The sequence below is a fragment of the Oryx dammah genome, unplaced genomic scaffold (genome assembly GCF_014754425.2).
Source record: "Oryx dammah isolate SB20612 unplaced genomic scaffold, SCBI_Odam_1.1 HiC_scaffold_11050, whole genome shotgun sequence".
NCBI lineage: Eukaryota > Metazoa > Chordata > Mammalia > Artiodactyla > Bovidae > Oryx > Oryx dammah.
Genome location: NW_024080444.1, coordinates 9,865,660 through 9,880,467, shown reverse-complemented (window position 1 = coordinate 9,880,467; position 14,808 = coordinate 9,865,660). Strand labels below are relative to the sequence as shown.

At 39.5% G+C, this 14,808-nt stretch overlaps 1 protein-coding gene across 1 annotated transcript in view; it reads left to right on the top strand.

Annotated features, from left to right (window-relative positions):
- Positions 1-14,808, top strand: part of LOC120860208 (lysine-specific demethylase 4C) — a 404,469-nt gene that overhangs the window by 353,855 nt on the left and 35,806 nt on the right. Inside the window, exon 19 of the mRNA XM_040235989.1 lies at positions 1,721-1,891. Coding sequence (XP_040091923.1) covers positions 1,721-1,891 — 171 coding nt within the window. The remainder of the gene's footprint in view (positions 1-1,720; positions 1,892-14,808) is intronic.

Here is a 14,808-nt window from a genome sequence, read left to right as displayed (position 1 = left end):
CTTCTGAAGGGGTCAGGAAGCAAAGATGCCATTGTACTAATAAGCACACCTAAGCACCTGGATCTTATCCTCTAATATCACTGCCCACAAAAATGAACCATGTTTTTCTGGGAAATGCTAATTCCAGGGCTGAGGCAAGATGATCTTGAGACTCTTATGAGGCCAGAAAGGAAGGAACTGCTAAAAAATAAAAGGATGTCTTAAGGGACATAGGAAACAGATTGAAGAGGCTTCTACTGGCCAAATCTGGGATAATCTGAGCACCGAAATAATTGATTGTAGTATGAATTATAAACAGTTGTGAAGGAGGAGTTAATAATCCCATACTGATGACGGATGGATGGATGGATATGGGGAGAGTAGGAGGTTTTTGCTCAATAACTACCAGGTGCCAACCAGTAAACGTGGAGGGAGTACTGGAGCAGGAAAAGTCAGCGTATCATCCCCATCATAGTAAAACTGGATCAAGCAAGATTCATCAATGGATGCTATCTAAGCAGAAGTGTGGAGGAGCAGGATATTTGTATGCCATTTAAGGCTCTCCCACAGATTGCTTATTAGCTAGAAGGGAAAAGTAGTGATTACAAAGTGGAAAAATTGGACTGCTCTTTGACCAGGATCAAAGTTAATATCACCATTGAAAGGCAGAGTAACATCTGCCTCCAGATGTGGTTTCTTGAGAAGATGACAGCATTGTCTGTGTGGTATTCTGGCCAGGAATGTATATCAGACTCTAATCATGAGGAAACATCAGCCAGATGCTCTGTTGAAAAAACAGGGGCAGGGAGAGCTGGATCCTTCAAAAGTATCACGATCATAAAAGACAAAGAAAGGCTGTGGAGATGTTCCAGGTTACAGGGGGTCAAAAGGACTTGGCAGCCAAATGCAGTACCTGATTTGAGACTGGATCCTGTACATAAAGAAAAATTGGAATATGCGTCATCAATTAAAGGGTGGCATCCATGTTAAATTTATTAAAGTTGGTAACTGTGCTGTGGTTATGTAAAGGAAAATCCCTGTATAAAATACACTCTGATGTATCTAGGCATAAAAGCCCATGATTTATGGTTTGGGCATAAATGCATACACACATAAAATGATATATATATATATATATATATATATCACAAGTACAGTTATATAATATACATATAATTGTATGTGTGTATGCATTTAAGCATACATATATGCATATGTGTGTGTACATATATATATAAACACATATGTATTTATATGTGTGTATATGCACTTTAATTTACATATATAGAAGGAAATGGCAATCACTCCAGTATTCTTGCCTGGAAAACCCCTTGAACAGAGGATCCTGTTGGGCTACAGTCCGTGGGGTCACAAAGAGTCAGACACGACTTAACAAACTAAAACAACAACATACACATTTTAATATGCATATATAAAAATATATGTATATATACACACATATAAGATAGAGAATGTGCAAAAACATGGGAAATGTTAAAATGTTAAAAATAACAATAAATAACCGCAGATGAATCTTGAGTAAAGGGTCAAAGAGTATGTTTATGTTTTGTTTTCATATTCTTACAACTTTTAAGTTTGAAATTATCCCCCAGTAAAAGGTCTAAAAGTTAAAAGTATATATCATGATCATGCTAATGATTATCTTCTAAATAAATATTTCTTCTATTTGCTGTCCTCTCTGCTGTTTCTTTTCTCTCCTCTTCTTCTGGTACATCATTAGAAATCCAAGGCTGGTGAGAAGGGCATCTCGGTGGGGCAGACAGTCATCACGAAGCATCGGAACACACGGTACTACAGCTGCAGGGTTATCGCCGTGACGGCGCAGACCTTCTATGAGGTCGTGTTTGATGACGGCTCCTTCAGCAGGGACACCTTCCCTGAGGATATTGTGGTAAGTAAGGATCTGGGTGCCTGCTCCCCAGCTTGTTTTCTGTATAACTAAACTAGCTGAACCTCTCAGGAATCTTCATCTTGGTTCTTGGTGTAGCTCATTTCATTTAATATTCAGTTCAGGTGTTCTCTTCCCCCACCACAATCCTTGGAAGTGTTGTTTTCTAAGAGGTTCCTTAGCCCTCATTATTTTAAATAGTAGGTGAATTTAGACTCATCTTCCCAGATTCTTTTAACTGAATGAGAAGCGTATGTGGCCAGAAACAAAATGTGAATTCACCTGTTCTTATCTATTATGGAGTTTGTATATTTGAATTCCTTTATTACTTTTTTTTCTTTATGCTTGGCTGGAGAATATGGCTTTTATTAATCTGACCTGACGGTGACATCTGTAATCTGACAGAAACATCTGTGCATGTTTCATATGGGAATAACAAAAATCACACAAGCAAAAGGCTCTTTTATTGAGTTTCTTAACTGTGGTCTGAAAGGGGACCCATACGTGCCTGTCTGTCTGTCTCCTTCCTCTGGCCCCTCAGTGAACACCATGGGTCTTGTTCAGAGGAACTCTGAATGTGTCTCAGGGTCTTGCTTTTGAGCAGGATGTTTCACAAGAAAAGCAGTTTCAGCAGAAAGGTTTTTGAAACTGAGATCAGAGTTAGTCTTCCAGCCATCTTGTTATCCCTTGTTTATTTACGGCAAGTATCCATTTGAGGAGCCAGGCCTCAGTAATGTAGTTGTAACTTCTGCCTTGTCCTCAGTCTGCGATGCTTTGCCCTTGTTTGTATTTGGAAATATATTACTCTTTAAGAGTAATAAGTATGTATTTTGCATAATTGATAATTAAATGTAACCTTTTGAGATTGTTCATAAACATTTCCAGAATTTTGGTCTCCTGGGGCAGAAGAAACATTGATTCAGTCAGCTCTTTGTTAAGCTTACTTCTCTATGCCTTTACTTCTCTGACAAGTATGTAAACAAAAGTTACCTTATTTGAAAGATTTCAAAGCAAATGATTTAAAGAAATTAAAAATCCCAGGACTTGATCCTATACCCTAAGGGTGAATTGTGGGTTTTTTTTTTTGCAGAATTCTCCCTGGAGCTTTGCTGCACTGATGTTGCTCTTCATAAGCAGCAGCCACTAGGTCACACGCTTGCCTTGCTAGCCTAGGCCCTCCCTTCAAGGGCGCAGTCCCCAGACACAGTATCTGCTGTGTGCTAAGCATCGCACTGGGTGCTGGCAAAAAGAAGGTGTGATTCCTTTTCAGTCTGGAGGGATGTGGGCTGGTAAATGGGTGCTTTCCAGACAGTACGGTAAATGCTATAGATGAGTCCGAAGCAACTTCTCACCTGCAGGGATCAGGAGACTGAGTCCGAGATCCTACAGGGTTGTAGGGCTGGCACTGATGGAGATGCATCACGTGCCAGGTTTGCTTCAGGAGCTTGACACACGGGAGTCATTTCACCCTCACAGTCTTGTGTGCTAGTTACTACTGTTTTCTACATTTGGCTGCTGAAAAAAAACTGAGTCACAAAGCAGTAAATAACTTTCTCACAGTGATATGCAGCTAGTAAGTGTCAGAAAGAGTGTTCAGTCCAGGAGTTTGGCTCCAGAGCCTCTGTTCTTAACCCCTAGGAAGAAAAAGGACTTTCAAAGTGGGAGAGGGCTAGAGAGGTACTGAAACACACAAGCAACTCAAGCCCCTTGGTGCTTGTCAGACCTGCCCAGTTACACACTTACCTCAGAATCTGCCTCCTTTCGTGCAGGCTGACAATACTGAGCTGGCCAAAGACAGAAAACTTTGCTGGGGAGCCTGCAGGGGATAGAGCAAAAGAGTTGTGAGTCCTCACCCCCAAACTTGAGCAGATAGTTAGGTCTTTATCCATGATAGTATGTAGTGAATCCTAAATTTCCTTTCACGTCACGAGCCTCCACACACCCAGTCAGTCATAAGCTTTCTTGGAAAGTCTTCAGCTTGTGCATTGGAAAAGAGTGGCTGTGATCCTTGGAGTTTTCTGAATCCACAAGTCTTTCCTTTGATACCTTTAGCCCCTACTCTCTGAACCCAATCAAGTTTGGTTTGAAGTATTTGTGGGTGTTGTGAGAACAAAAATTTGTGAGGTAGTTCAGAAACACCTTGGCATTTAAATCAACAAGAATAAAAAAGCAGAAATTCTTTACAACTCAATTGGCTGTTACTTAGCATGCATGATAAAGGCTTGAGGTTTAGCAGTTGCGGTGTGTGTGCATGTGCGTGTCCCCAGCTCTAGCCTTGGAGGGAGTGGCAGTGCTCACAGTGGTGTGAGGTAGCGGAGATTGGAGCAGGGGCTGCTGTATGAATTTGCATGAAGGATAATTTTTTCAGGGAAAAAGCAACTTATCTTTGAACAGGTCTTGTCTCTTTGATCCAGCCTTTCCTCCCTCGCCAACTCCCTTACCATCCTTTCCCATCTGGTACATTTTTGGTTACCTGTTCCAGGCCTCTTAGACCAACCAAGTAGGAACGTTTTATTGATGCTATATTTTCAAGTTATACACACTTTCTCATAACGTCACTGTTTGTTGGCTGCTGTGGCCTCTTCCGCTTTGTTCTTGTAGTGCTGAAAGAGACATCCCCAGATGTCTTTATTTGGTTGCTCCATAGGGAAGGTTTTATTTTTCCTTATAATATGGTATTAGAGTTCTCTGGAGAAACAGACCCTTAAATAAGAGGCTTGTGTGTGTTTAATATATTACAAGTAAGTATATGTAATATATATGATTTCTGATAAGGGTATTGGCTCATTTGATTATGGAAGCCAAGAAGTCTCAGGATCTGTAGTCAGCAGACTGGAGACAGGAGAGGCTCAAAGACCCAGGAAGAGCATCAAGTCCAAAGTCAGGAAAAAGCTGAGTCCCAGCTCAGAGCCAGTCAGGCAGGAGGAATTCCCCCTTATTTGGAAAAGAGTCAGCCTTTTTGTTCTCTGACTGAATGGGTCCTAGGGAGGATCGTCTGCTCTGTCTGTCAATTCAGTCACTAAAGTCATCCAATAACATCCTCAGAGACTCACCTAGAATAATATTTGACCAAATACCAAACATGTGGGCACCCATGGGCCCTGCCAAGTTGATGCATAAAATTAACCACCACAAATACGTTGTCCTGGGGTGTTTAAGGAGACTGCTCACCTTGTGTTGCCGGAAGCTCTGAGTTGGAGGCAGAGTGTAACTGCCCTTTCTGTGAGGCAGCCACACTGTTTGGCTGGTTTGCAGCACTCTGCAGATCAACTCCACTAGCTATGTGCTCTGTCCTGGTCATCATCCAGATTCCCAAAAGACAGTGTCATGGATTTTCTGAAGCAAGCTTTTTAAATTTAAAGGATTTCTGGGGATTGTTTGGGGTCTGTGTTTCTGACTTACATTAATGAAAGCTGCCTGATTAAATGCCCTCATAGTATGTCAACTAGACTTCAGTTTGGTATGGGGAATTTGATGTTATATTTCAAAACATAATGTGTGTAATGAAATGTGTTGTAAATATACTCACATATTTATTTATTCCCATATATGATATTATGTAAATACGTTTATATCACCATTTTTCAGCCCATGTGGATTAATTCTTATGATCATCCCACTTCCACTTTTGCTCTCCATTGACATCAGCGCTGTCTTCTGGGAGGTGGGAACCCCACTTGGTACCCTAATGTGGAGATAATCAGGAGATAAGAAATATGGGACCAGCTTTGTTTCTGTCTCAGCACCTTGCACATCATGGCAGAGTAGTTATTTGGGTGGAAACATAGTCCATATTCCTCAGAGAAACCTCGTTTTTTTAAGATGATATACCTGTGCCACTTGAAACTGGGGGTAGAAGATGATTTTCTCTTTTGTTTGTCTGAAAGCTCTCTAATCTGCCCAATGTGCTTATCGAGTGTGAGTGCCGCTGGGAAGGCCCTTTTATCAAATGCAACTCAATGTCAGTGTGACTGGCTAGTGAAGAACTAGGCTCTCTAAGCTGTGGGTACTTGCCAGCTAGGACTGCCATAAAGGTAAAACACAATTTCAGTTTCTTAACTATAAAAATAAAATCTAGAACAACAAGTTTAATTATCCCAAAGTGTTTATTTACATATAAATACAGGGAGGCCTGGCATGCTGCAATTCATGGGGTTGCAAAGAGTCGGACACGACTGAGCGACTGAACTGAATTAATAGTCCCTTATGAAGCCTGATGCTTTAGTAAAGAAATACATTCCCTTATTTTTTGAATCACTTTATCATCCCTCCAGAAGAGAAACATTTAATGCAGGCTTGTCTATTCATGTTTGAAAATAAATTTACTGTGCATTAAAATACCTTTGTTAGGGTTATGTGACTAGAAGGGAGTGTTTGAAACTGTAGGGAGAAACATTCTCTGGACTACCTGAAAATTTCTTTCCAGACCTAGGTGCTTTATTTCTGTGATAGCCAGAAAAATGTCCCAAATATTTTGTCTCAACAGTACACCTGCAGAATGTGTGTATCAGTCCCGTTAAACTCAGCATGCAATCTGTAGCTGTCAGGGTAAGTAATAAAAGATGTATTGCTGCATGCCTCCATCTGTCAGTCTATGAAATTGCAACACACTTCCTGATGAATTTTTTTTGTCTCCTACTATTTTGATGGGAACGAAAGTTGCCCACTGAAGAGAATTCAATGAGCAAAGCGATTCCAGGGCCCCCTGTTCACCTTTGCTAAAACTTGAGATCCTCTGGCATGCCCGTGATGACACTAGAATGATGGCTGCTTGCTTTCGTCTGCACTTGGAACTCATTTCAGGGGAGGAGGATGGTGCAGTGTGATCTGGATGGTTTTAGGACCAGCACTTAACATTCACCACTTGGCTTGAGAAGAGAAACAGGACCATTTAGAAATTTGACAGCAGGAGTCCATCACTGAAATTTCCATGAGAACTTGCTACATTTTTCAGCATCCGTTGAAATGTGAAAAAAAGCACAAGAACTATACTCTTCAACATACGAGGGATGGATTGTCATGGCCTTTAGTTTCTGTGGGCTGTACAGTGGAAACCACAATTCTTAAAGCCAATTTTTTTCTCAGTTATAGACAAGTTGCTCAGACTTTCAAGCCTCAGGTTTTTTGTTTCCCCACTAAAAAGGGAATAATCTACACCTTCTGAGATTATTGAAAGGACTAAATGAGCTAAATGTGTTTTTCCTCCCCCATCTAGTTTATGCTGCCCTTTCTGGTCTTGATGAAATTTGGTTAGAAGATGTGTACTTAGAACTTTGTTCCAACTTATTAGGTTAAATAAGTGTCTGTATCGGTGAGAGTTCAGCTTATTTTTTCCACTTGTAAAGCAGTCCTGGTGTCTTTAGACTTTATAATGAAGAACCTAATTCTTTGCATTTATGCGTGTATTTTTCAGCATGTTTAAAGTGCTCTTAATATTTATTGACTTTTCATGACAAGCCTTGCTCTAGAGTAAGTTTGTGCTCAGTTCATAGATGTGATACTTGCCAGGTTACAAAACCTTTTGATTTGTGTGAGCTCCCCAAACTAGGGGTGGCAAGAGTCAGGACCAGAATGCAGGCTGATCCCCTGCCTTCCACTGCTTGTTGCCTCCATGCTCTCTGTGACTTGGCATTGCTGTCGTAGAAGACCCTGTACCTAACTGCTCAGGGTTCAGCACCCCCACAAGTCCCCACTTGGCAAGTGTAGGTGTAGGGGTAACTCTGGATGCTCAGGAGGCAAAGGAATATGTTGGGGTGGGGAGTGAGAAGCTAAGAAAATGTTTTCCTGAAAACTCTGTGCTGTAGGGTCCTGGGAAGTGTTTTTTAATTCCCACTGGCACATAGATTTTAAAGTAACCTGGATTTTTAAGTTAGGTGAAAGGCATACCCCACCCCAGCCCATGTGTGTTATGTATGCTCCAGACTGATTGTCACCCACCAGTCCTAGTTCTTCTAGAATGAATGGAAATTTGCCAGAAAAGGCTCCTAAACTTTTATTGGTTTAGGATTCTATAGGTGTGGCCCATGGGGCATTTAACTGCTCGAGAGGGACACCCTTGCTTCTCTTTCCTGGCTGTAGAGTTGAGAGTCTGCCAAGTTCCTATTGAATTTTATATCCTTGCCTTTTATACATGTTAAAAAAAAAATCTGTTATTACCTTGATTTTAATCAACAGTTTTAAACTTACTTTTTTTAAGCCTTCAAATTCAGCTAACAAATTGTCTTATTTATGCATATGATGATTTTTTTACATAAACATTTAGAACAAAGTCATTTGTTTCTTGATTAATATTTTATAATGTATAAATGAACTGATGAAATTCTCACCACTTTACATTTAAGTAATCAAATTTCCTTGTACATCTTGACTGTGTTTATAGATTTAATATATAAAGTTCTCACAAATGTTATAATTTTTTTTAACTCAATACCTATAATGCTGATAAGTCTAACATTAATTTAGTAGTTCAAATTGTATTTCAAAAAGCAAACAACACATACAGCAGTACAGTATTTACAAAACATTTTACTGTGCCTTTATATAAATATAATTTACATTGGGTAATCTATTAAATATAATATGTATTTAAATATATTTTAATTGATATGTAAGTAAATAGAATTCTCTACCCACCAAGAGGGAATAATATTAGTATATTGGCTAGAAGTTGACTAAAAAACACTAAAGAACCTCAGGCCATTCAGAGGCTTAGAGTCTGGTTATATCTTTGAAGACTGAACCTGCAGTTGCTGGGCTGGGGCTTCTAAGTAAGGTCAGCTTTCATCTGATTCTTCAACTCTAAATTGTGTACTCTTCACTGAGGCTCTGATTAGTTTTATAAGTTTCGTGAACTGTCTCAAGTTGGTAGAGGTGGGTACTTACCAATCCCTAGAATTTTATTCTCTTGTGTAATTCTTGGATGGCTTTTTGCCTTAAAGCCAGGGCATACTAATGCAATGTTGAAGTCCTTATTTGTGCTGGACTCCCTTTGTCTTTTATAAATTGTATGCATCTCCACCCTTGATTCTGTAGCCATCATACTGACAGTGTCCATTTAGCACTGGTGAACCTCTGAAGAAAAGCATGTCATTGCCCTGATACTCCACTCAAGAGACTGACAAGGTGTCTTCAGGGCAATTAGTTAATTATGTTTTTCTTCAAATACATACCTCCTTCACTTGGTGGTATTTCTCTTTTGGCAATATCTCAAGGTGATTGGTTTGAGGAACTTCTCCCCAGGAGACAATTCTTTCCCATCCTTGTCTTTCCAAGGGAACTTAAAGGTATATAGCATTTCATCTTCACTCTAACAAAATCACAATAACTACCTTGAACTTGAGGGCACTGTTATTAATTTCCAGGACTTTATCATCTTTTCTCAATGGGCTTCCCAGGTGGTGCTAGTGGTAAAGAACCCTCCTGCCAGTACAGGAGACATGAGAGACACAGGTTCAGTCCCTGGGTCGGAAAGATCTCCTGGAGAAGGAAATGGCAACCCACTCCAGTATTCTTGCCTGGAGAATCCCATGGACAGAGGAGCCTGGCTGGCTACAGGCCATAGGGTTACAAAGAGTCGGACACAACTGAAGCAACTTAACACGTCACATCTCAATTCAGGGTTTAACCCCAAGGGTGGCATGATCCAAATCTATCTGTGTTTGGGAATATCCAATCATATCATTCTTTTTGATCTATATATTCAGTGCTATTTTAGGTACCATAGGGGATTCAGGATGTATAAGCATAGTTGAAGAAGTGATTCTGGGTATTTTGGAGGCAAAATAAAGTACCCAAGTGGGTTTGAAACACTAAAAAAAAATTGTTATCAGAAACATTCTATACTATGGAATTCTGGGAAGCTCATGGATTTTTCAAGTTTCTAAAAAATTTTATTCAAGTATAGGTGTCTTATAATGTGGTGTTAATTTCTGCTGTACTGCAAAGTGATTCAATATATAGATAGATATATAGACACATAGATATACATTCTTTTATATATTCTTTCCATTACGGTTTATCACAGGATACTGAATACAGTTCCCTGTGATACACAATAGGACCTTGTTATTTATCCATTCTATATATAATAGTTTGTGTATCCTGATCCCTAACTCCTAATCCATCTGTTCCACACTTGCTTCCCTCTTGGCAACCATAAGTCTATTCTCTATTTCTTTGAGTCCATTTCTGTTGTATAAATAAGTTAATTTGTGTCATATTTTAGATTCCCCATATGCTTGATATCATATGGCATTTGTCTTTCTTTCTGACATACTTCACTTAGTATAATAATCTCTGGGTTCTTGCTACAAGTGGCATTATTTCCTTCTTTTTTATGGCTGAGTAGTGTTGAATTATATGTATATTACATCTTCTTTTTCCATTCATCTATTAATGGACATTTAGATTATTTCTGTGCCTTGACTATTGTTAATAGTACTGCTATGAACATAGGGGTGCATGCATCTTTTTGAATTATAGTTTTGTTTTTTCAGTTTTTAGAGGAATTTCCATACTGTTTTCCATAGTGACTTCACCAGTTTACACTCCCACCAACAGCATAGGAGGGTTCCCTTTTTTCTATACTCTCTCCAACATTTGTTATTTGTAGATTTTTAAATGATGGCCGTTCTAACTGCTGTGAAGTGATCCCTTGTTATAGTTTAGATTTGCATTTCTCTACTTATTAGCGAAGATGAGCATCTTTTCATGTGCCTATTGGCCACCTGATGTTGTCTTTGGAGAAATGTCTATTTAGATCTTATGCACATTTTTTGATTGAGTTGTTTCTTTTTTGATATTAAATTTTATAAGCTGTCTGTATATTTTGGAAATTAAGCCTTGTTGGTCATATCATTTACAGATATTTTCTCCCAGTCCGTAGGTTGTTTTTTCATTTTTATTATAGTTTCCTTTGTCATGCAAAAGCTAATAGGTTTGATTGTGTCCCATTAGTTTATTTTTTCTTGTATTTCTGTTGCATTGGGAGACAGGCCTAAAAAAACATTGCTTTGATTTATGTCAGAGAATGTTTTGCCTATGTTCTCTTCTGGGATTTTTATGGTGTCTTCTTTTAAATTTAAGTCTCTAAGCCATTTTGAGCTTATTTTTGTGTACGATGTGAAGGTGTGTTCTCATTTCATTGATTCACATGGGACCCTGCAACTTATGACTCCATGGACTGTAGCCACCAGGCTCCTTTATCCCTGGAATTTTCCAGTCAAGAGTACTGGAATGGGTTGCCATTTCCTGCTCCAGGGGATATTTCTGACCCAGGGATCAAACCTGCATCTTTTGAATCTCCATCATTGATAGGCAGGTTCTTCACCAGCTGAGCCCCCAGGAGAGCCCTAACTTACCCAACACCACTTGCTAAAGAGACTATCTTTTGTTGATTGTATATTCTTGCCTCCTTTGTCAAAAATTAATTGATTGTAGATGTTTGGGTTTATTTCTGGGCTCTCTGTTCTTTTCCATTGATCCATATGTCCGTTTATGTGCCAATACCCCACTATTGATTACAGTAGCTTTGTAGTAGTGTCTGAAGTTTGGGACGGTTATGCCTTTTGCTTTCTTTTTCCTCAAGATTTCTTTGACAATTCTAGGTCTTTTATGGTTCCCTATAAGTCAGTCTCAAAAATGACAGTATGATCTCTGTTCATTTCCAAGGCAAACCATTCAATATCACGGTAATGCAAATTTATGCCCTGACCAGTAATGCTGAAGAAGCTGAAGTTGAACAGTTCTATGAAGACCTACATGACCTTTTAGAACTAACACCCCCAAAAGATGTCCTTTTCATTATAGGAGACTGGAATGCAAAAGTAGGAAGTCAAGAAATACCTGGAGTAATAGGCACATTTGGTCTTCGAGTACAGAATAAAGCAGGGCAAAGGCTAATAGAGTTTTGCCAAGAGAACGCACTTGTCATAGAGCAAACACCCTCTTTGAACAACACAAGAGAAGACTCTACACGTGGACATCACCAGATGGTCAACACCAAAATCAGACTGATTATATTCTTTGTAGCCAAAGATGGAGAAGCTCTATACAGTCAGCAAAAACAAGACCGGGAGCTGACTGTGGCTCAGATCATGAACTCCTTATTGCCAAATTCAAACTTAAATTGAAGAAAGTAGGGAAAACCACTAGACCATTCAGGTAGGACCTAAATCAAATCCCTTATGATAGTGAGAAATAGATTCAAGGGATTTGATCTGACAGACAGAGTGCCTGATGAACTATGGATGGAAGTTCATGACATTGTACAGGACACAGGGATCAAGACCAGACCCAAGAAAAAGAAATGCAAAAAAGCAAAAAGGCTGTCTGAGGAGGCCTTACAAATAGCTGTGAAAAGAAGAGAAGTGAAAAGCAAAGGAGAAAAGGTAAGATATACCCATTTGAATGCAGAGTTCCAGAGAACAGCAAGGAGAGATAAGAAAGCCTTCCTCAGCGATCAGTGCAAAGAAGTAGAGGAAAACAACAGAATAGGAAGACTAGAGATCTCTTTAAGAAAATTAGAGATACCAAGGGAACATTTCATACAAAGATGGACTTGATAAAGGACAGAAATGGTATGGACCTAATAGAAGCAGAAGATATTAAGAAGAGGTGGCAAGAATACACAGAAGAACTATACAAAAAAGATCTTCGCGACCCAGATAATCATGATGGTGTGATCACTCACCTAGAGCCAGACATCCTGGAGGGCAAAGTCAAGTGGGCCTTAGGAAGTATCACTATGAACAAAGCTAGTAGAGGTGATGGAATTCCAATTTAGCTATTTCAAATCCTAAAAGATGATGCTGTGAAAGTGCTGCACTCAATATGTCAGCAAATTTGGAAAACTCAGGTTCGTCTTCATTCCAATTCCAAAGAAAGGCAATGCCAAAGATGCTCAAACTACGGCACAATTGCACTCATCTCACACGCTAGTAAAGTAATGCTCAAAATTTTCCCAGCCAGGCTTCAGCAGTACGTGAACCTTGAACTTCCACATGTTCAAGCTGGTTTTAGAAAAGGCAGAGGAACCAGAAATCAAATGGCCAACATTCGCTGGATCATGGAAAAAGCAAGAGAGTTCCAGAAAAACATCTGTTTCTGCTTTATTGACTATGCCAAAGCCTTTGACTGTGTGGATCACTATAAACTATGGAAAATTCTTCAGGAGATGGGAATACTAGACCACCTGACCTGCCTCTTGAGAAACCTGTATGCAGGTCAGGAAGCAACAGTTAGAACTGGACATGGAACAACAGACTGGTTCCAAATAGGAAAAGGAGTACGTCAAGGCTGTATATTATCATCCTACTCACTTAAATTATATACAGAGTACATCATGAGAAACACTGGGCTGGAGGAAGCACAAGCTGGAATCAAGATTGCCGGGAGAAATATCAGTAACCTCAGATATGCAGATGACACCACCCTTATGGCAGAAAGTGAAGAGGAACTAAAAAGCCTCTTGATGAAAGTGAAAGAGGAGACTGAAAAAGTTGGCTTAAAGTTCAACATTCAGAAAACGAAGATCATGGTATCCAGTCTCATCACTTCATGGCAAATAGATGGGGAAACAGTGTCAGACTTTATTTTTTGGGGGCTCCAAAATCACTGCAGATGGTGATTGCAGCCATGAAATTAAAGGATGCTTACTCCTTGGAAGGAAAGGTATGACCAACCTAGACAGCATATTAAAAAGCAGAGACATTACTTTGTCCACAAAGTTCCGTCTAGTCAAGGGTATGGTTTTTCCAGTAGTCATTTATGGATGTGAGAGTTGGACTCTCACTGAAAAATTGCTGCTTTTGAACTGTGGTGTTAGAGAAGACTTTTGAGAGTCCCTTGGACTGCAAGGAGATCCAGCTAGTTCATCCTAAAGGAAATCAGTCCTGGGTGTTTATTGGAAGGACTGATGTTGAAGCTGAAACACCAGTATTGTGGCTACCTGATGCAAAGAGCTGACTCATTTGAAAAGACCCTGATGTTGGGAAAGATTGAAGGCAGGAGGAGAAGAGGACGACAGAGGATGAGATGGTTGGATGACATCACCGACTCAATGGACATGAGTTTGGGTAAACTCTGGGGATTGGCAATAGACAGGGAGGCCTGGCGTTCTGAGGTTCATGGAGTTGCAGAGTCGGACACGAGGAGTGACTGAACTTAAACTTATAAGTCAACATTTTTTCCTAGTTCTGTGAAAAATATGGATAATTTGATAGGGATTGCATGAACTCTGCATTGCTTTGAGTAGCATGACCATTTTAACAATATTAATTCTTCTAATCCAAGAGCATAGGATATCTTTCCATTGTTTGGAATCATCTTCAGTTTCTGTTATCAATATTTTGTAGTTCTCAGTATATGTCTTTCATCTCCTTGATCGGGTTTATTCCTAAGTATTTCAGTTTCTTTTGGATGTGATTTTTAAAAGGATTTTAAAAATCATTCCCTTTCTGATATTTCATTGTTAAAGAAATGCAACTGATTTCTATATGTTAATCTTATATCTGGCTTCCTTGATAAATTCGTTTCTCAGTTCTAGTTTTTGTGTGGAATCTTTAGGGTTTTCTATATTTAGTATCATGTTCTGTATATAATGAAAATTTTACCTCTTGGGAAGCTCCTGGATTTCCAAGTCAAGTGGCCACAGAGACATTACAGTGTTAGAGACCAAGCTGATGAAGAGACACCTCTTGCTGTGAGGCCACCTCAGCTTTGGGAATTCACACCCCATCCCAGCCCATTTGTGTTATATTTTCATCACTGATGCTCCTTATATCCTCTCACCCTAACTAGGAGCTGATCTGAAAGATGTTATAAGAAAATTACCCAGGGAAGGTTATTGAATGCAAGTTCAGAAATGGAAGTAATTGATGATGGACCAGAGATTGAAGGAAGTCACATCAGGGGAGGAGTGA